Source organism: Moschus berezovskii, chromosome 28 (assembly GCF_049115385.1).
Source record: "Moschus berezovskii isolate FMDL1 chromosome 28, NW_MosBer_1.0, whole genome shotgun sequence".
Taxonomy (NCBI): Eukaryota; Metazoa; Chordata; class Mammalia; order Artiodactyla; family Moschidae; genus Moschus; species Moschus berezovskii.
Window position 1 is genome coordinate 1,876,935 of NC_142487.1, and position 13,060 is coordinate 1,889,994.

At 41.8% G+C, this 13,060-nt stretch overlaps 1 protein-coding gene across 6 annotated transcripts in view; it reads left to right on the forward strand.

Annotated features, from left to right (window-relative positions):
- Window positions 1–3,452: 3,452 nt before the first annotated feature.
- Window positions 3,453–13,060, forward strand: part of SLC35D4 (solute carrier family 35 member D4) — a 119,844-nt gene continuing 110,236 nt past the window's right edge. For all 6 annotated transcript variants that reach the window (XR_008684656.2, XR_008684658.2, XR_008684657.2 and 3 more), the window contains exons 1-3: window positions 3,453–3,609; window positions 5,922–5,968; window positions 9,402–9,479. Coding sequence is in view for 2 of the 6 variants with exons in the window: in XM_055417097.2 (XP_055273072.1) it covers window positions 3,538–3,609; window positions 5,922–5,968; window positions 9,402–9,479 (197 nt within the window). In the remaining 4 variants the exon portion in view is untranslated. The remainder of the gene's footprint in view (window positions 3,610–5,921; window positions 5,969–9,401; window positions 9,480–13,060) is intronic.

The window sequence follows — 13,060 nt, forward strand, 5'->3', positions numbered from 1 at the left end:
CCTCTACGCTGACCCCGAACCGCCTCTTTGGCTGCGCGAGAGGGCAGCTGGATCAAGTTAAACGGAATCAGAGTGCGTGGACTGTAAATAAACAAGCAGAACAGACTCTGTTCATTCATTATTTCCCCGGGTGGATTCTCAACTGGGATGTGATGGGAGACAGAAAATGGCAGGTTTAGAGAAGGGAGATTGAAGGAAACGTTCATGTTTTGTTTTTATTACAGTTGTCGATAGGAGGCGGGGCGAGGAGTGTGAAATTTTGTAAAACGTGTTATGTAACATGGAGCAAAACTAGGACTGCGTAATAGATGTTTTGATTCAGCTTTTCATAACGTGACCGGAAAAATCCGGAATAGGTAAATCTATGAAGACAGAAATCGAACTGGTGATTGCCAGGGAACAGGGTTGGGAGGAGGCAAACGAGGAGTGATTGGTTAATGGGTAAAGGGTTTTCTTTTGGGTGATGAAGCAGTTTTGGAACTTGTTACCGTTGATAGTTGGACAATATTGTGAATCTGTTCAATGCCACTGAATTTTACACTTTGAAATGGTTACACTTTACCTCAGAGAAATAGTGTGTGAATGAGCCGTTTAAGTGATTTGGGGGTAAAGCAGATACTGGCTATCTCAGATCAGAGGAAACCACAGTGAAACAATCGTGAGGACGAGGTTGGGAAGCTTAAGGGAGCAGGGAAAAATGCCAGGATGTTAGATGGGTGATCCACGTGAACCTTGACATTACCCAGCAAGACGGCAAGGCTTGGGTTGGAATGGAAGAGTGTGAGCAGGTGCTGGTCTTCAGAAAATGTGCAGATTGTAACCCAGAAAGGTCGGTAGATGCTCTGCTCTGGAATCTTAGAGACAGGCAGAGATGTCAGAGGACAGCCTTATAGCAGGAGTCACATTTTGGTAGCCGCACTGGACAAAGTAAGGCGTGCCAGCTGGCTCCCCTGCCTTGCACACCAGACAGAGATGAATAGTCTCAGAGGACACTCAGGCTTTACTTCAGACAGGGAAGAGAGAGGGCAGGCTGTGGGGACAAGGGAAGTTTCTTTATCCTGAGTTGGAATTCCAGGTTAGAACAGAGTTTGTGAGTTAACAATCTTAATGCTTGTGTCTCAACAGTTAAGGTATATACTTGATGCCATCAACTATGTGCTCCTTAAAAGAGAAGATAGAAAATTACAATATTTACAACTTACATTTACAAATATTAATAGGAAAACTGTGGTTTACCAACAACAGCATGTTGTTGTATGTTACTTGTTTTTTTGTTTAGTCATATATTATTAAATAGTGAGTTCTTGAATGGGGTAATGGCCATTTTGCTGTGAAGTGGAATAAGTACAATGTTTAAAAGATTTAGTTTCAGTTTTTACTCCTATCATCTCTGCTGATAAACTCACTGGTGCTCAGCTGAGATGAGCTAGTCTAGAATTTGTATTCCCTAAGAGTGATTCATGGGGTTGCAAAGAGTCGGACATGACTGAGCGACTGAACTGAACTGAACTGAAGCACATGGAATCAGCAGATTCTTAAGTCTCTAAAGGGAACAGAATTAAAATTCTTTACTCTTTATTATTGAAATTAGTTGTCAATTTTGAAAGTAACTGTTTCAAGCAATCAACAAATATTCAATAACTACTTGCGACATTCCTAAAGTCCTGTGGGAGAAGAAGAAAACTATGAGATATAGTTGGAGAGATAACATATTCACATAACAATGTTGAATGATAATACAACCCTTCTATCTCAAAAGAGGGCATGATTAATTGCCACATGACAGCTATAGACAGTGAATGCTTCAGGATTCTTTGCTGGTTTGAGAAATCTGGAAAGGCTGAATGGAGGAGGTGCTACCAAATTAGACAACCAATTTGAAGAGAAGCTATAAAGCTAGTTTAGCTGGAATGAACAGCATAAAACTCGGTATAAGGGTAGGAAAGTCTATTATATGTTTAGTGATGACAGAATTTCCCTAAGTTTTCTAAAGGGGTGTTATGGATATAGGTCGGTTAGGTTTAATTGGGACACAGTGATTTTTGAACCCTATACAACCCATTGCCATTTTCCTTCTTTCTTTTTTTGACTGCACCGTGTGACTTACGTGATCTTAGTTCCCCCAACAGGGACTGAACCTGGGCCATTGGCATTGAAAGCCTGGAGTCCAAACCATTGGACTGCTAGGGAATTGCTGGTTGCCATTTTCTGACAACAAATATTTTGTTTTGTTCCCTTTACTGCACAATTATTTTTTAAATTAATATAAAGAGTTGGACACGGATGAACTGAACTGAGTGTTCTGACTATAAAAGATAAAGGGAGAATAATTTTTAATAAAATATGTATTCTTGATTGCATTCAGATAAGGTATCCCAAGCAGTAGAAAGAAAATAAAATAGAATGGTGGTTCCCATTCCCAGGTGCCCTGGGGGAGCAGGGAGGGGTGGGGGGAAGTTTTTCCCTGGGTGTAGAGTTTCAGATTCAGTTCAGTTCAGTTCAGTCGCTCAGTCGTGTCCAACTCTCCGCGACCCCATGAATCACAGCACGCCAGGCCTCCCTGTCCATCACCAACTCCCGGAGTTCACTCAGACTCACGTCCACGGAGTCGGTGACGCCATCCAGCCATCTCATTCTCTGTCGTCCCCTTCTCCTCCCGCCCCCAACCTTTCCCAGCATCAGAGTCTTTTCCAGTGATTAGCAGGATGCAAAAGTTCTAGAAATCTGTTACACAACAATGTGTATGTAATTAACACTACTATACACTTAAAAATGGTTAAAATGGTTATTAGCAAATTATATGTTGATATTTTAATACAATAAAAATGTGAATTTTAATATGTAAATATATGAGTGGATTTCTTTTCATTTAGTTTGCTCAGGATTCAGTGGGCCAGCTCTGAACATTTTTCTTTCAATGCTAATAGACTGTTGTGAATTGTTCTGTCAGCTGCTTTTCTCCCCTCTTATACCATTTTCTACCTTTTTACAAGGACTACCCCGCTCTTGTTCTACAGATGGTCACAGCCCTACTGCTGCTGCTGTTGGTGCTGCTAAGTCGCTTCAGTCGTGTCCGACTCTGTGCGACCCCATAGACGGCAGCCCGCCAGGCTCCCGGGTCCCTGGGATTCTCCAGGCAAGAACACTGGAGTGGGTTGCCATTTCCTTCAGTGCATGAAAGCGAAAAGTGAAAGTGAAGTCGCTCAGTCGTGTCCGACTCTTAGCGACCCCATGGACTGTAACCCACCAGGCTCCTCCGTCCATGGGATTTTCCAGGCAAGAGTACTGGAGTGGGGTGCCAGCCCTAGTGAACCTTATTTCTCCCTCCACATCCTGGGAGCTGGCCCCGCCCACCGCGAGCCTAGGAGTTCTTGAGGAGGCGCGGCCCCTTTAAGAGGCAGGCGCGGTGGGCGGTCGCTGCGCCGATTGGCGGAGCTCGCAGCCACGTGGCGGTCCTGGCAGCAAGGGCTGTGGCCCGGCTCTGGTGGCGGCAGCGGGGCTTCTGGGGGGTCCCTGGGAAGGGGCGCAAATTAACAGATGTGCATGAAGAAGTGTCTGGTCGGCCTCACGTTTTGTACCTGCTACCTGGCTTCTTACCTCACGAACAAGGTGAGGAGGGGCGGGTGCGGGGTGGTGATGATTGCCGGTAGGGGATCTGAGTACCCAAATCGTATGGGGACCAAATACTGCCTCCCGATTTTTATCTGATTTGTTCCTGATGATGATGGAGAAGAAAACAACTCTGCACGATGCTCTTTTAGAAGTAAGATTTGTTGGACGGTACTGTCCTCGTTTCTCGTGCTGTAATATGTCCTTTTCATCTACTGGGAAACTGCATTTTTGACTGGTGAATTCCCAGGAATTTCATTTTTGGATATGTGGACTACTTTTTCGGGAAGGGGAAAGCTGTTGGCCCCTGTTCCCTCTAGGAGGAAGAGTAGGAGAAGAAATCACGGTTTGCTTTTCTTCGAAACATATCCCTGCCCCAGAACCACCAAAATTCCAGAAGCCTTTAAATAGAAGATATCAGTCCATCTCCATCTCTGCCTCACACCATTGATTCTCAAACCTATTTTTCTTGTGGCTCCATCCCAGGCATTTCGAATATATTTAAGAGTTTTTCATGAAATTATTAAAAAATAAAATGTAAACTTAATTTTGTTTAATATCATAAAACCCGTTTGATGAAAAGTCAGAAAAGCAGTGCTACCGTGTTTTTGTTTTGCTAGGAGGGAGCCTTGGGTTTGGTACCATGTAGAGAAATGTTAGATCCCTGTGAGCTAGTGTGGGATATCACCCCTTGTCCTGGACTCTGGGGTAGACGCCAAGCCAAAGTAATGATAGGGGGCTCAGGACCACCTTTCCCCACTATGGGGTCTCTACTAATCTCTTTCCACTCCCCCTTGAGGGGAAAAAAAAGCAAACCAAAAACCCTCTTTTCTCTGGAAAAGAACTACTAGCAAATAGCAATGAATGAGCATTTATTGTCTTCATGAAGGTTGTTCAGGATGTTGCAAGACATGGTCCAGATGCTAACATAATCCTTCCCCTGTCTCAGTGTTACAAATAAAATATCAGAGGAAAGTGGAGAGGAATATATTGACTTAACGTGAGTAAATAGGCTTCAAAGAAGAATGATGGTCCATCTCTAGGATATATACACCAGAGCACAGGCAGGTAACTATACCAGTGACATTTAGGAATTCATACAAGGGGAATTACAGGTTGATTAATCCATGGGGGGAAAAAATAGAAATTAAACTTGCATAATACCAGTCTATTGTGCTTTTCAGATCATGTGACGAATCAGTGGAGTCCTTGCTTAAAGTCATTTAATGGTCTTTAGGCTTTTAAAAAATTCTTAAAGTGTTCCATCATAGAAAAAGATACCCAGAAAGACAAAATACACTTCTCCTGTACATAATGTGCTATAAATTTGGTTAAAAGACATAATAGAAATACAAGTTGATCTTAGTTGAATTGGCTTTAAAAACAAAAACCTTAAAAAACACACCTAACGTGATAGATACCTGAGCAGAATTAGTTAGAAAAAAAAATCCCAAGAATGCAAAACCAAACAAAAGTGGAAGGAAAACAAAGGAAAGAACGAATAGGATGACAAACACAGAAGGCAGTGAATTTTTAGGTAAACTGGGCAATAGATGAAGTGGATACTCCGAGAAAACCCACTGTGTCCAGGGGTTTTTCTAGTTTTCTCTGAAGTTGCCACAGTTATAGCATGGTACTTCCAAGGTCTGGGAATGCTGAGAGGGATCAGCTGTCTACAGTATCTGGCCCAGCTGTTGTGTGTTCCACTTTGTTCCATCCCCAGCTGAGAAGTGATCCTGGGGAAAGCAGCTCCCTTCACCCCCTTGTTAAAAGTTTTACTGGAGTATAGTTGTTTTACAATGTTGTATTAGGTTCAATTGTACAGTGAAGTCATTGAGTTATACATATGCTCATTCTTTTTCAGCTTCTTTTTTCATATAGGTTATCATAGCGTACTGAGTAGAGTTCCCTGTGCTCTACAGTAGGTCCTTGCTGGTTGTCTATTTCATATATATGTATATGTTAATTCCAAGCCCTGATTTATCTCTCTTCCACAGGTTTTTCTTTTCAATGTCTGTAAGTCTGTTTCTGTTTTATAAGTTCATTTGTCATTAAAAAAAATACATTCCACATATGAGTGACAGCATATGATACTTGTCTCTCTGTCTGACTTCACTTAGCCCCTCTCTTTAATATGAATTGGAAGGTCATTGTTTTTTCCCCCACTGTGTGATTTCTTTGGGGAGGAATAAAAAAGGCCTTTTTGAAACTTGAGTGTATTTATGTTTCTTTATTAGGGATTTCCTTGATTATATGGTCTATCAATTCTCTATAATTTGAAAATGTCCATTAATTTGATATTTGTTTTTCAGTATGTCCTGTCTGTCTTGAAATTTACCTACCCTACATTATTCCAAGGGTGAGTATCTTTTATATACATTTGTAGGAAATGTCCAACTAGCATCATTAAAATATTCTTAATGACTGCATAGATTTTTCATTAGATAGACATACTGTAATTTATTTCGTCCTTCTGTTAATGTCATTTAAATTGTGCCCCTTTTTTGGGGTATAAACACAACAATATTATCAGACATTTGTTTGCATTCAAATCTGCCAAATTTCTAATTCTTTGGACTAAATTCCTGTATAAGAAATTTAGATTAAAGAACATGAAATTCTTTAGTCGACTGCTTAAATATTAAAAATTTCTTTTTCAGAATTGTTTTGTCATGTAACCCTAGCCTATGTGTGAAAGTTTCTATGATATTTTGAGTTGTGCTCAAAGTATGGCTCATTTTTTTCCTCTCTCTGTTAATTTCATGAGCAAAAAATAATAGCACGTTGCTTTGTCTTACCATTTCTTAGATTATTCGTGAAGTTGGATGGTTTCTTTTGTTATCCACTTGTATCTCTTTTTTCAGTGAATTATGTTTTTGTGCCTTTTATCTTTTTATTTTTATGATTTATTTTAAATTGAAGGATAATTGCTTTAGAGTATTACATTGGTTTTTATCCTTTTATTACCCTTTTATTTTTACTAGGGTTTTAGTATTTTCTTATTAATTTAATGAATTCTTCATATTTTAAGGATGTCAACAACTTTTTTGTCATATTTATTGAAATTCTCTTTTTTTCAATTTATTCTTTTCCATTTCGTTTTGTTTATAATTATTTTGATTATTTGGACTTTTTAAGTGACATTATAGACAATTCATTGTTTGAACATAGGAATGAAGCAGCAGAGAGAACCTCAGATGAATCCAGAATGTGGTCTGGTAAACTGAGGGACACTATTATTAGAAAGAAGACAGAAAATGGTGTAGAGTCAGGTCAATAGAATAGCTAGTGTAGCAACAGCATGGAGTGCTCTGGCGCTCACATTTCCCCCTTTTACCTTAACCACCCGCCCCCCAGCTTTTTAAAAATATATTTTATTTTTATATTGATTGTTTCTTTTGTGATAGCTACCATTGCTTTTAGGGGCTTCCCAGGTGGCACTAGTGGTAAAGAACCTGCCTGCCAATGCAGGAGACATAGAGATGCAGGTTTGATCCCTGGGTCAGGAAGATTCCCCTGGAGGAGGGCATAGCAACCCACTCCAGTATTCTTGCCTGGGAAATCCCATGGACAGAGGAGCCTGGTGGGCTACAGTCCATGGGGTGGCATAATAGTTAGACACGACTGAGCAGTTCAACAAGAAGAAGCTTTGCTGGAGCCACTCTCTCTCACCTGTGAGCCATTGTCCGTTCTGGGCCTCCTGCTTTGAACAGACATCTGCTCAGATTTATTGGGTTGGCCAAAAAGTCCATTTGGATTTTTGTACCATTGTATGGGAAACCTGAATGAAGTTTTTGGCCAACCCAATACTTTCTCGAGGAAAACTTATCCAGCTCCCTAGACTAGGTCAATTGCTCCCTGCTAGGGTGTTTTGTGCTACCCGAATTCTTCCCCTTAGGACTTTTTCACACCTTATTGTATTTACTGGTTCATTCGCTTACTTTCCATTACACTAGGGTTTCTCAGCCTCCGCACTATTGATGTTTTGACCTGGTTAACTCTTCTGAGAGGCTGTCCAATATGTTACAAGGTGTTTGGCAGCATCCTGGCTTCTATTTATCAAATGCCAGTAGCAATGCTTCCCCCACCCCCAGCTGTGACAACCAAAAATGTCTACAGATACTGCCAAGTGTCCCCTGGGGGGAAGATCCACACGATTGAGATCCATTGCTCTAGACCAAGCTGTTGGAGGATGCGACCCCATGTATTTCCACGCTGCCTGGTGGAGTCATTGAAGGCTCCACAAGGGAGACATAAAACTTGGATCTTATAGGATGGGCAGGTGTCCTCCAGCACAGAGGAGATGGGAAGACATTATGGGTTAAGAGGACCACATGTGCAGACTCTAAGAAGTGTGAAATAACCTGGCACATTGCCGAGGCTGTGGCCAGTTCAGTGTAGCTGGAATGTGGCTGCCACTGGCAGAAAAACAGGAGCTGACCCTGGGGAGGGGCGGCTGCAGGTCCTGGGAGGCTTGTGTGTCCCATGCAAGTGACTTTGTCATTTAGGCCAGGGGTTCTCCACTGTCATGTCCCAACGCATGGATGTGTTGTAATCACCTCTGGAGGTGAGGTGTCTCAAGTCATGACTAAAAATAAGGTTTTGAAATTTGTGAATGACTCACCAAAAACAGAGTAAAAGCAGTTACTGCAGAACGGGATAAAGTTGTGCCTATCGTACCTGTCACACATTTGGCGCTCAGTCGTGTCTGACTCTGCGATCCCATGGACTGTAGCCAGCCAGCCTCCTCTGTCCATGGAATTCTCCAGGCAAGAATACTGGAGTGGATTGCTTTTCCCTTCTCCAGGGGATCTTCCCAACCTAGGGACTGAACCTGGGTCTCCAGCATTGCAGGCAGCTTCCTTACTGTGAGCCACCAGGGAAGACCCTATAATACCCATCATTCATTCGGCGTTTTGCTGTGCTTTCTGTAGTGGGAGGGGAGGGGTGTTTATTTTGTCACCTGTGCCCCCCGCCTGAACTTTGCACTTGAGGAAATGTGTCTCCTGAGAACTTCATGTCCCCAGGTGTGTTGGCGTAGCAAGGGGGCTGAGAGCTGCTGCCTATGGCACCAGGAGGAATCAATGGTTCTTAAAACAAGTGAGGAGCACAATTAGGTTTGCATTTTGGAACAAACCCTTTGGCTGCAGCATGGAAAATGGACAGTGCAGGGCAACCCTGGAGAGAAAGGGGACCTGTTAAGGAACTGATGCTGTGGTCTAGATGTGGAATGATGGGAGGTTGAATTAGGCAGAGGGATGGAAGGGAAGGCTTCAGGTTTCAGAGCTGTTATGGCGATAGAGTCAATAGGGTTTTGTAAGTAGATGAGGGAGGTGATGGCAGAGGAGGACTAGGATGACATCTAGGTTTCTGGTTTGGCTGATGGGAATAGTTGGAGGATGACCAGGATGGGGAAGGGGAAATTCCAGGTTATGCTTTACCATCAGGAGCTTGGGGTAGGTGTGAGGATGGCTGTATCCTGTGAGAAGGGGAGGTGGGACTCACCAGTGCAAGGTCATGGAGACGTGCTGGCTGTGGGTGAGATTGTTCAGGAAAAGTCTAGAATAAGAAGAGGAGATGGTCAGTGTCAGCAGGGAATGGTACAGCTGGACTCAGGGGAAAAGCAGAGGTCAAGAAGGACAGGTCTAGAGCTGGGGTGATGATCAGGAGAAAGTGCTAGAAACGAGTTGTAAGAAGGCTCACATATGTATATTTGTCAGTCAACACATCTGTGGGGGTGAGCCATGAGACCGTGGCACTCTTAAATTCACCTTGGCCCTTTTCCTTTTCAGGTGGCAGACACTGATTGGTGGACTTCTGCTTCATGTGTCCTGGAAACTGGGCTGGGTGGAGATCAACAGCCGTTCAAGGTAGATTTGCCTCTTCTGTGCTTCATTCATGATTCATACCCTGCTTTCTTGTATGCTATTTGTATTGCATGGTGTTACACTGGGAAATGCTCATGTTTATTTCAGTTGTTTGATCTCTTAATTCCCTTCTAATCTTGAGATTCAATGGCTTTATAATCAAGTAGAACTCAAGTAGAGTTTTCCTGGTTAATGCCACTAATGTAATGTCAAAATAAATTGAGATATAAAAATGATAATGCCATATTAATTTGACTTTGTTTTAGATTATAGGATCCTATGAGTAAGTTATTAAATCAACTTTTAAATTTGGGGGATAATTTTTTTATTTTGAAATTATTTCCTGCTTACAAAACAGTTAAAAGCGGTATAAAGATGTCCCATACTCTTTATTCAGATTTCCCAATTATTATTTTACCTTGCTTCTATTGTCATTTTCTCTTGATATATACATATATATGTGTACAGTAATTTTTTTCTGAATTATTTGAAAGTAAATAGCAGAGTTTCTTTAATTCTAAATTGCTGAGTATTTCTTAAGAGCAAGGACTTTCTCTTACATGACTTAAGTAGTTATCAAAATGAGGAAATTAACGCTGATACAATACTATTATCTCATCTGTAGACCAATATTTATTTTGCCAGTTTCCTTAATAATATTCTTTATAACCCTCTCCACAAAAATTCTGATCCAGGGTCCAGTTCAGTCACACATTGTTGTTATGATTCTATTAAGACCGCTTTTCAAATAGATTTAAAAGAAATGTCAAAGACCATGACATTTTTCAGCCAAAATGATCATCTGAATTGGCTATGTGAATCATAGATAAATCCTCACATAGGTAAATCCTCATGATTCTTTGAGAACATCATGCCTCACCTGAAATGATGTAGAAAATGAAAAGAAAATGAAATTAAGATTTACATGCTGCTGCTGCTGCTAAGTCACTTCAGTCGTGTCCGACTCTGTGTGACCCCATAGACGGAAGCCCACCAGGCTCCCCCTTCCCTGGGATTCTCCAGGCAAGAACACTGGAGTGGGTTGCCATTTCCTTCTCCAATGTGTGAAAGTGAAAAGTGAAAGTGAAGTCGCTCAGTCGTGTCCGACCCTTAGCGACTCCACGGACTGCAGCCCACCAAGCTCCTCCATCCATGGGGTTTTCTAGGCAAGAGTACTGGAGTGGCTTGCCATTGCCTTCTCCGAAGATTTACATAAATAAGGTAAATATCCCAGTTGAATGATCAGGCCAAGTCATTTGCCGTGTCCGAGTTATCTGCCCAACTTCTCCATGAAGATAAACTGCTTCCTTGCTAAGTCACCCCTTGGCTTAGCATACTGGAGAAGCTTTGGGAATGAGACCAGTGTAAATATTAACAATTTTGGCTTCTCCTGAAAACGTTTAACTGGAGAGCAAAATACTGGTCTGAAGAGGTTTGACAAGGGTGAGGCCCTGGGAACTTGGGTGTGGATTAATTTCCCTGACCCTATTACATCATAGTTCATATTCTGAAAGAATATCCCACATGAGATGCTTAACTAATCTGAAGGAATAATTTATTAAGTCATACTCTTGCATTTCCATGGAAGAGTGTTCTCTACTTGATAAAATACAGAGACTTCTGGGATTTCATAGGTGTTATTGGGTACATGTCTTATACTCCGTTATTATGGTAGATAGTTCAGTGAGAACTGGGTCTCCATTTAAACAAATGTGGGCCCTGAATTCACAAAGCGTGTGATAGTTCTATGATTTAGTTAAATAATAGAGCATCTGGACTCTGAATAGTTGAATATATTCTTCCACAGAAGCAAGACAGTTGGCTGTCAGATTTTGGACTAGAGTCTACCAGGGCTGATCAACATGAGTCTTCCACTCATAGCATTCCTGACTATGATTAGCTTGTAGTTTCTGATGAGAATTATTTACTTGTTCATAATGGTCATTTAAACATTACCTTAGGAATTCCCAGGTGGTGCTAGTGGTAAAGAATCAGCCTGCCAGTGCAGGAGACTCAAGAGACACGGGTTCAATCCCTGGATTGGGAAGATCCCCTAGAGAAGGAAATGGCAATCCACTCCAGTACTCTTGCCTGGAGAATCTCATGGACAGAGGAACCTGGCCGGCTTAGTTCATGGGGTTGCAGAGTCAGATGTGACTGAGCACAGGACTGGAAACATTGCCTTACTCATATTTGCTTAAAAGCAATGCCATTGTTCATACTTAAACATTTTATTGGTATGTAAAAGCTACATAACATAACATTTACTGTTTTAAAGTAGTTTTAAAGTATACAGTTCAGTGGCATTAAGTATGTTCACAATATTGTGCAACCATTCAGTTCAGTTCAGTTCAGTTCAGTTGCTCAGTCGTGACCGACTCTCCGCGACCCCATGAATCACAGCACGCCAGGCCTCCCTGTCCATCACCAACTCCCGGAGTTCACTCAAACTCATGTCCACAGAGTCGGTGATGCCATCCAGCCATCTCATTCTCCGTCGTCCCCTTCTCCTCCCGCCCCCAACCTTTCCCAGCATCAGAGTCTTTTCCAGTGAATCAACTCGTCGCATGAGGTGGCCAAAGTATTGCAGTTTCAGCTTTAGCATCAGTCCCTCCAATGAACATCCAGGATTGATCTCCTTTAGAATGGACTGGTTGGATCTCCTTGCAGTATAAGGGACTCTCAAGAGTCTTCTCCAACACCACAGTTCAAATTATCATTACCACCATCCATTTCCAGAACTTTTTATCATCATTCCAGACAGAAACTCTGTACCCATTACATGATAGCTCTGGCATTAAAAACAAATTTCTTAAAAAATAGAGCTACAGGACTTCCCTCGTGATCTGGTAATTAAAACTCCATGGTTCCATTGTTGGGGGCATAGCTTCAGTCCCTGGTGAGGAAACCAAGATCCCACATACCTCGAAGACTGGCAAAATAAAAAATAAATAAATAGATGATAGCTCTCCTCTCTCTCTACCCACCCCAGCCCCTGGTAAAGCTCTCTTATATTTTCTGTCTCTATGAATTTACCTACTCTGGGTACCTCCTTTAAATAGAGTTATATAGTATTTGTCCTTTTGTGACTGGTTTACTTCACTTGGCATAATACCTACAAGCTTCATCTATGTTGAAAATTGTGTCAACATTTCCTTCCTTGTTAAGGCTTTTCGTTGTGTATATAGACCACATTTTATTTTTATACCACATTGTATACTGCGTTTGGTGTATCCATTTATCCATCGATGGATTTCTTCATATTTTTATTGCTTTTTTTTGGAGGGGGGAAGGGGAAAATGACTAGTAAAACTTGGTGAAGTCAAAGATACTCAAGATGCTTTCCTTGGAAGAAGTGGTTCTCAACAGAGAAGTTTGAGACCCACGAGACACTGCTGTCCCTTGAACACACAGGATGCTAGATGTTACCCAGCTCAGAAGAGCTGTCATCATTTCTTTTTAGTCCTCTTGCTAAAGCTCCCAGAGAGTTTTTTCAGTTTTATCCCCTGGACTTCTTTGGTGGTTTCACAGCAACACACAAGATGTCAGCCCAGTTAAGCTTCTTGGCAAAGATTCTAGTGTCT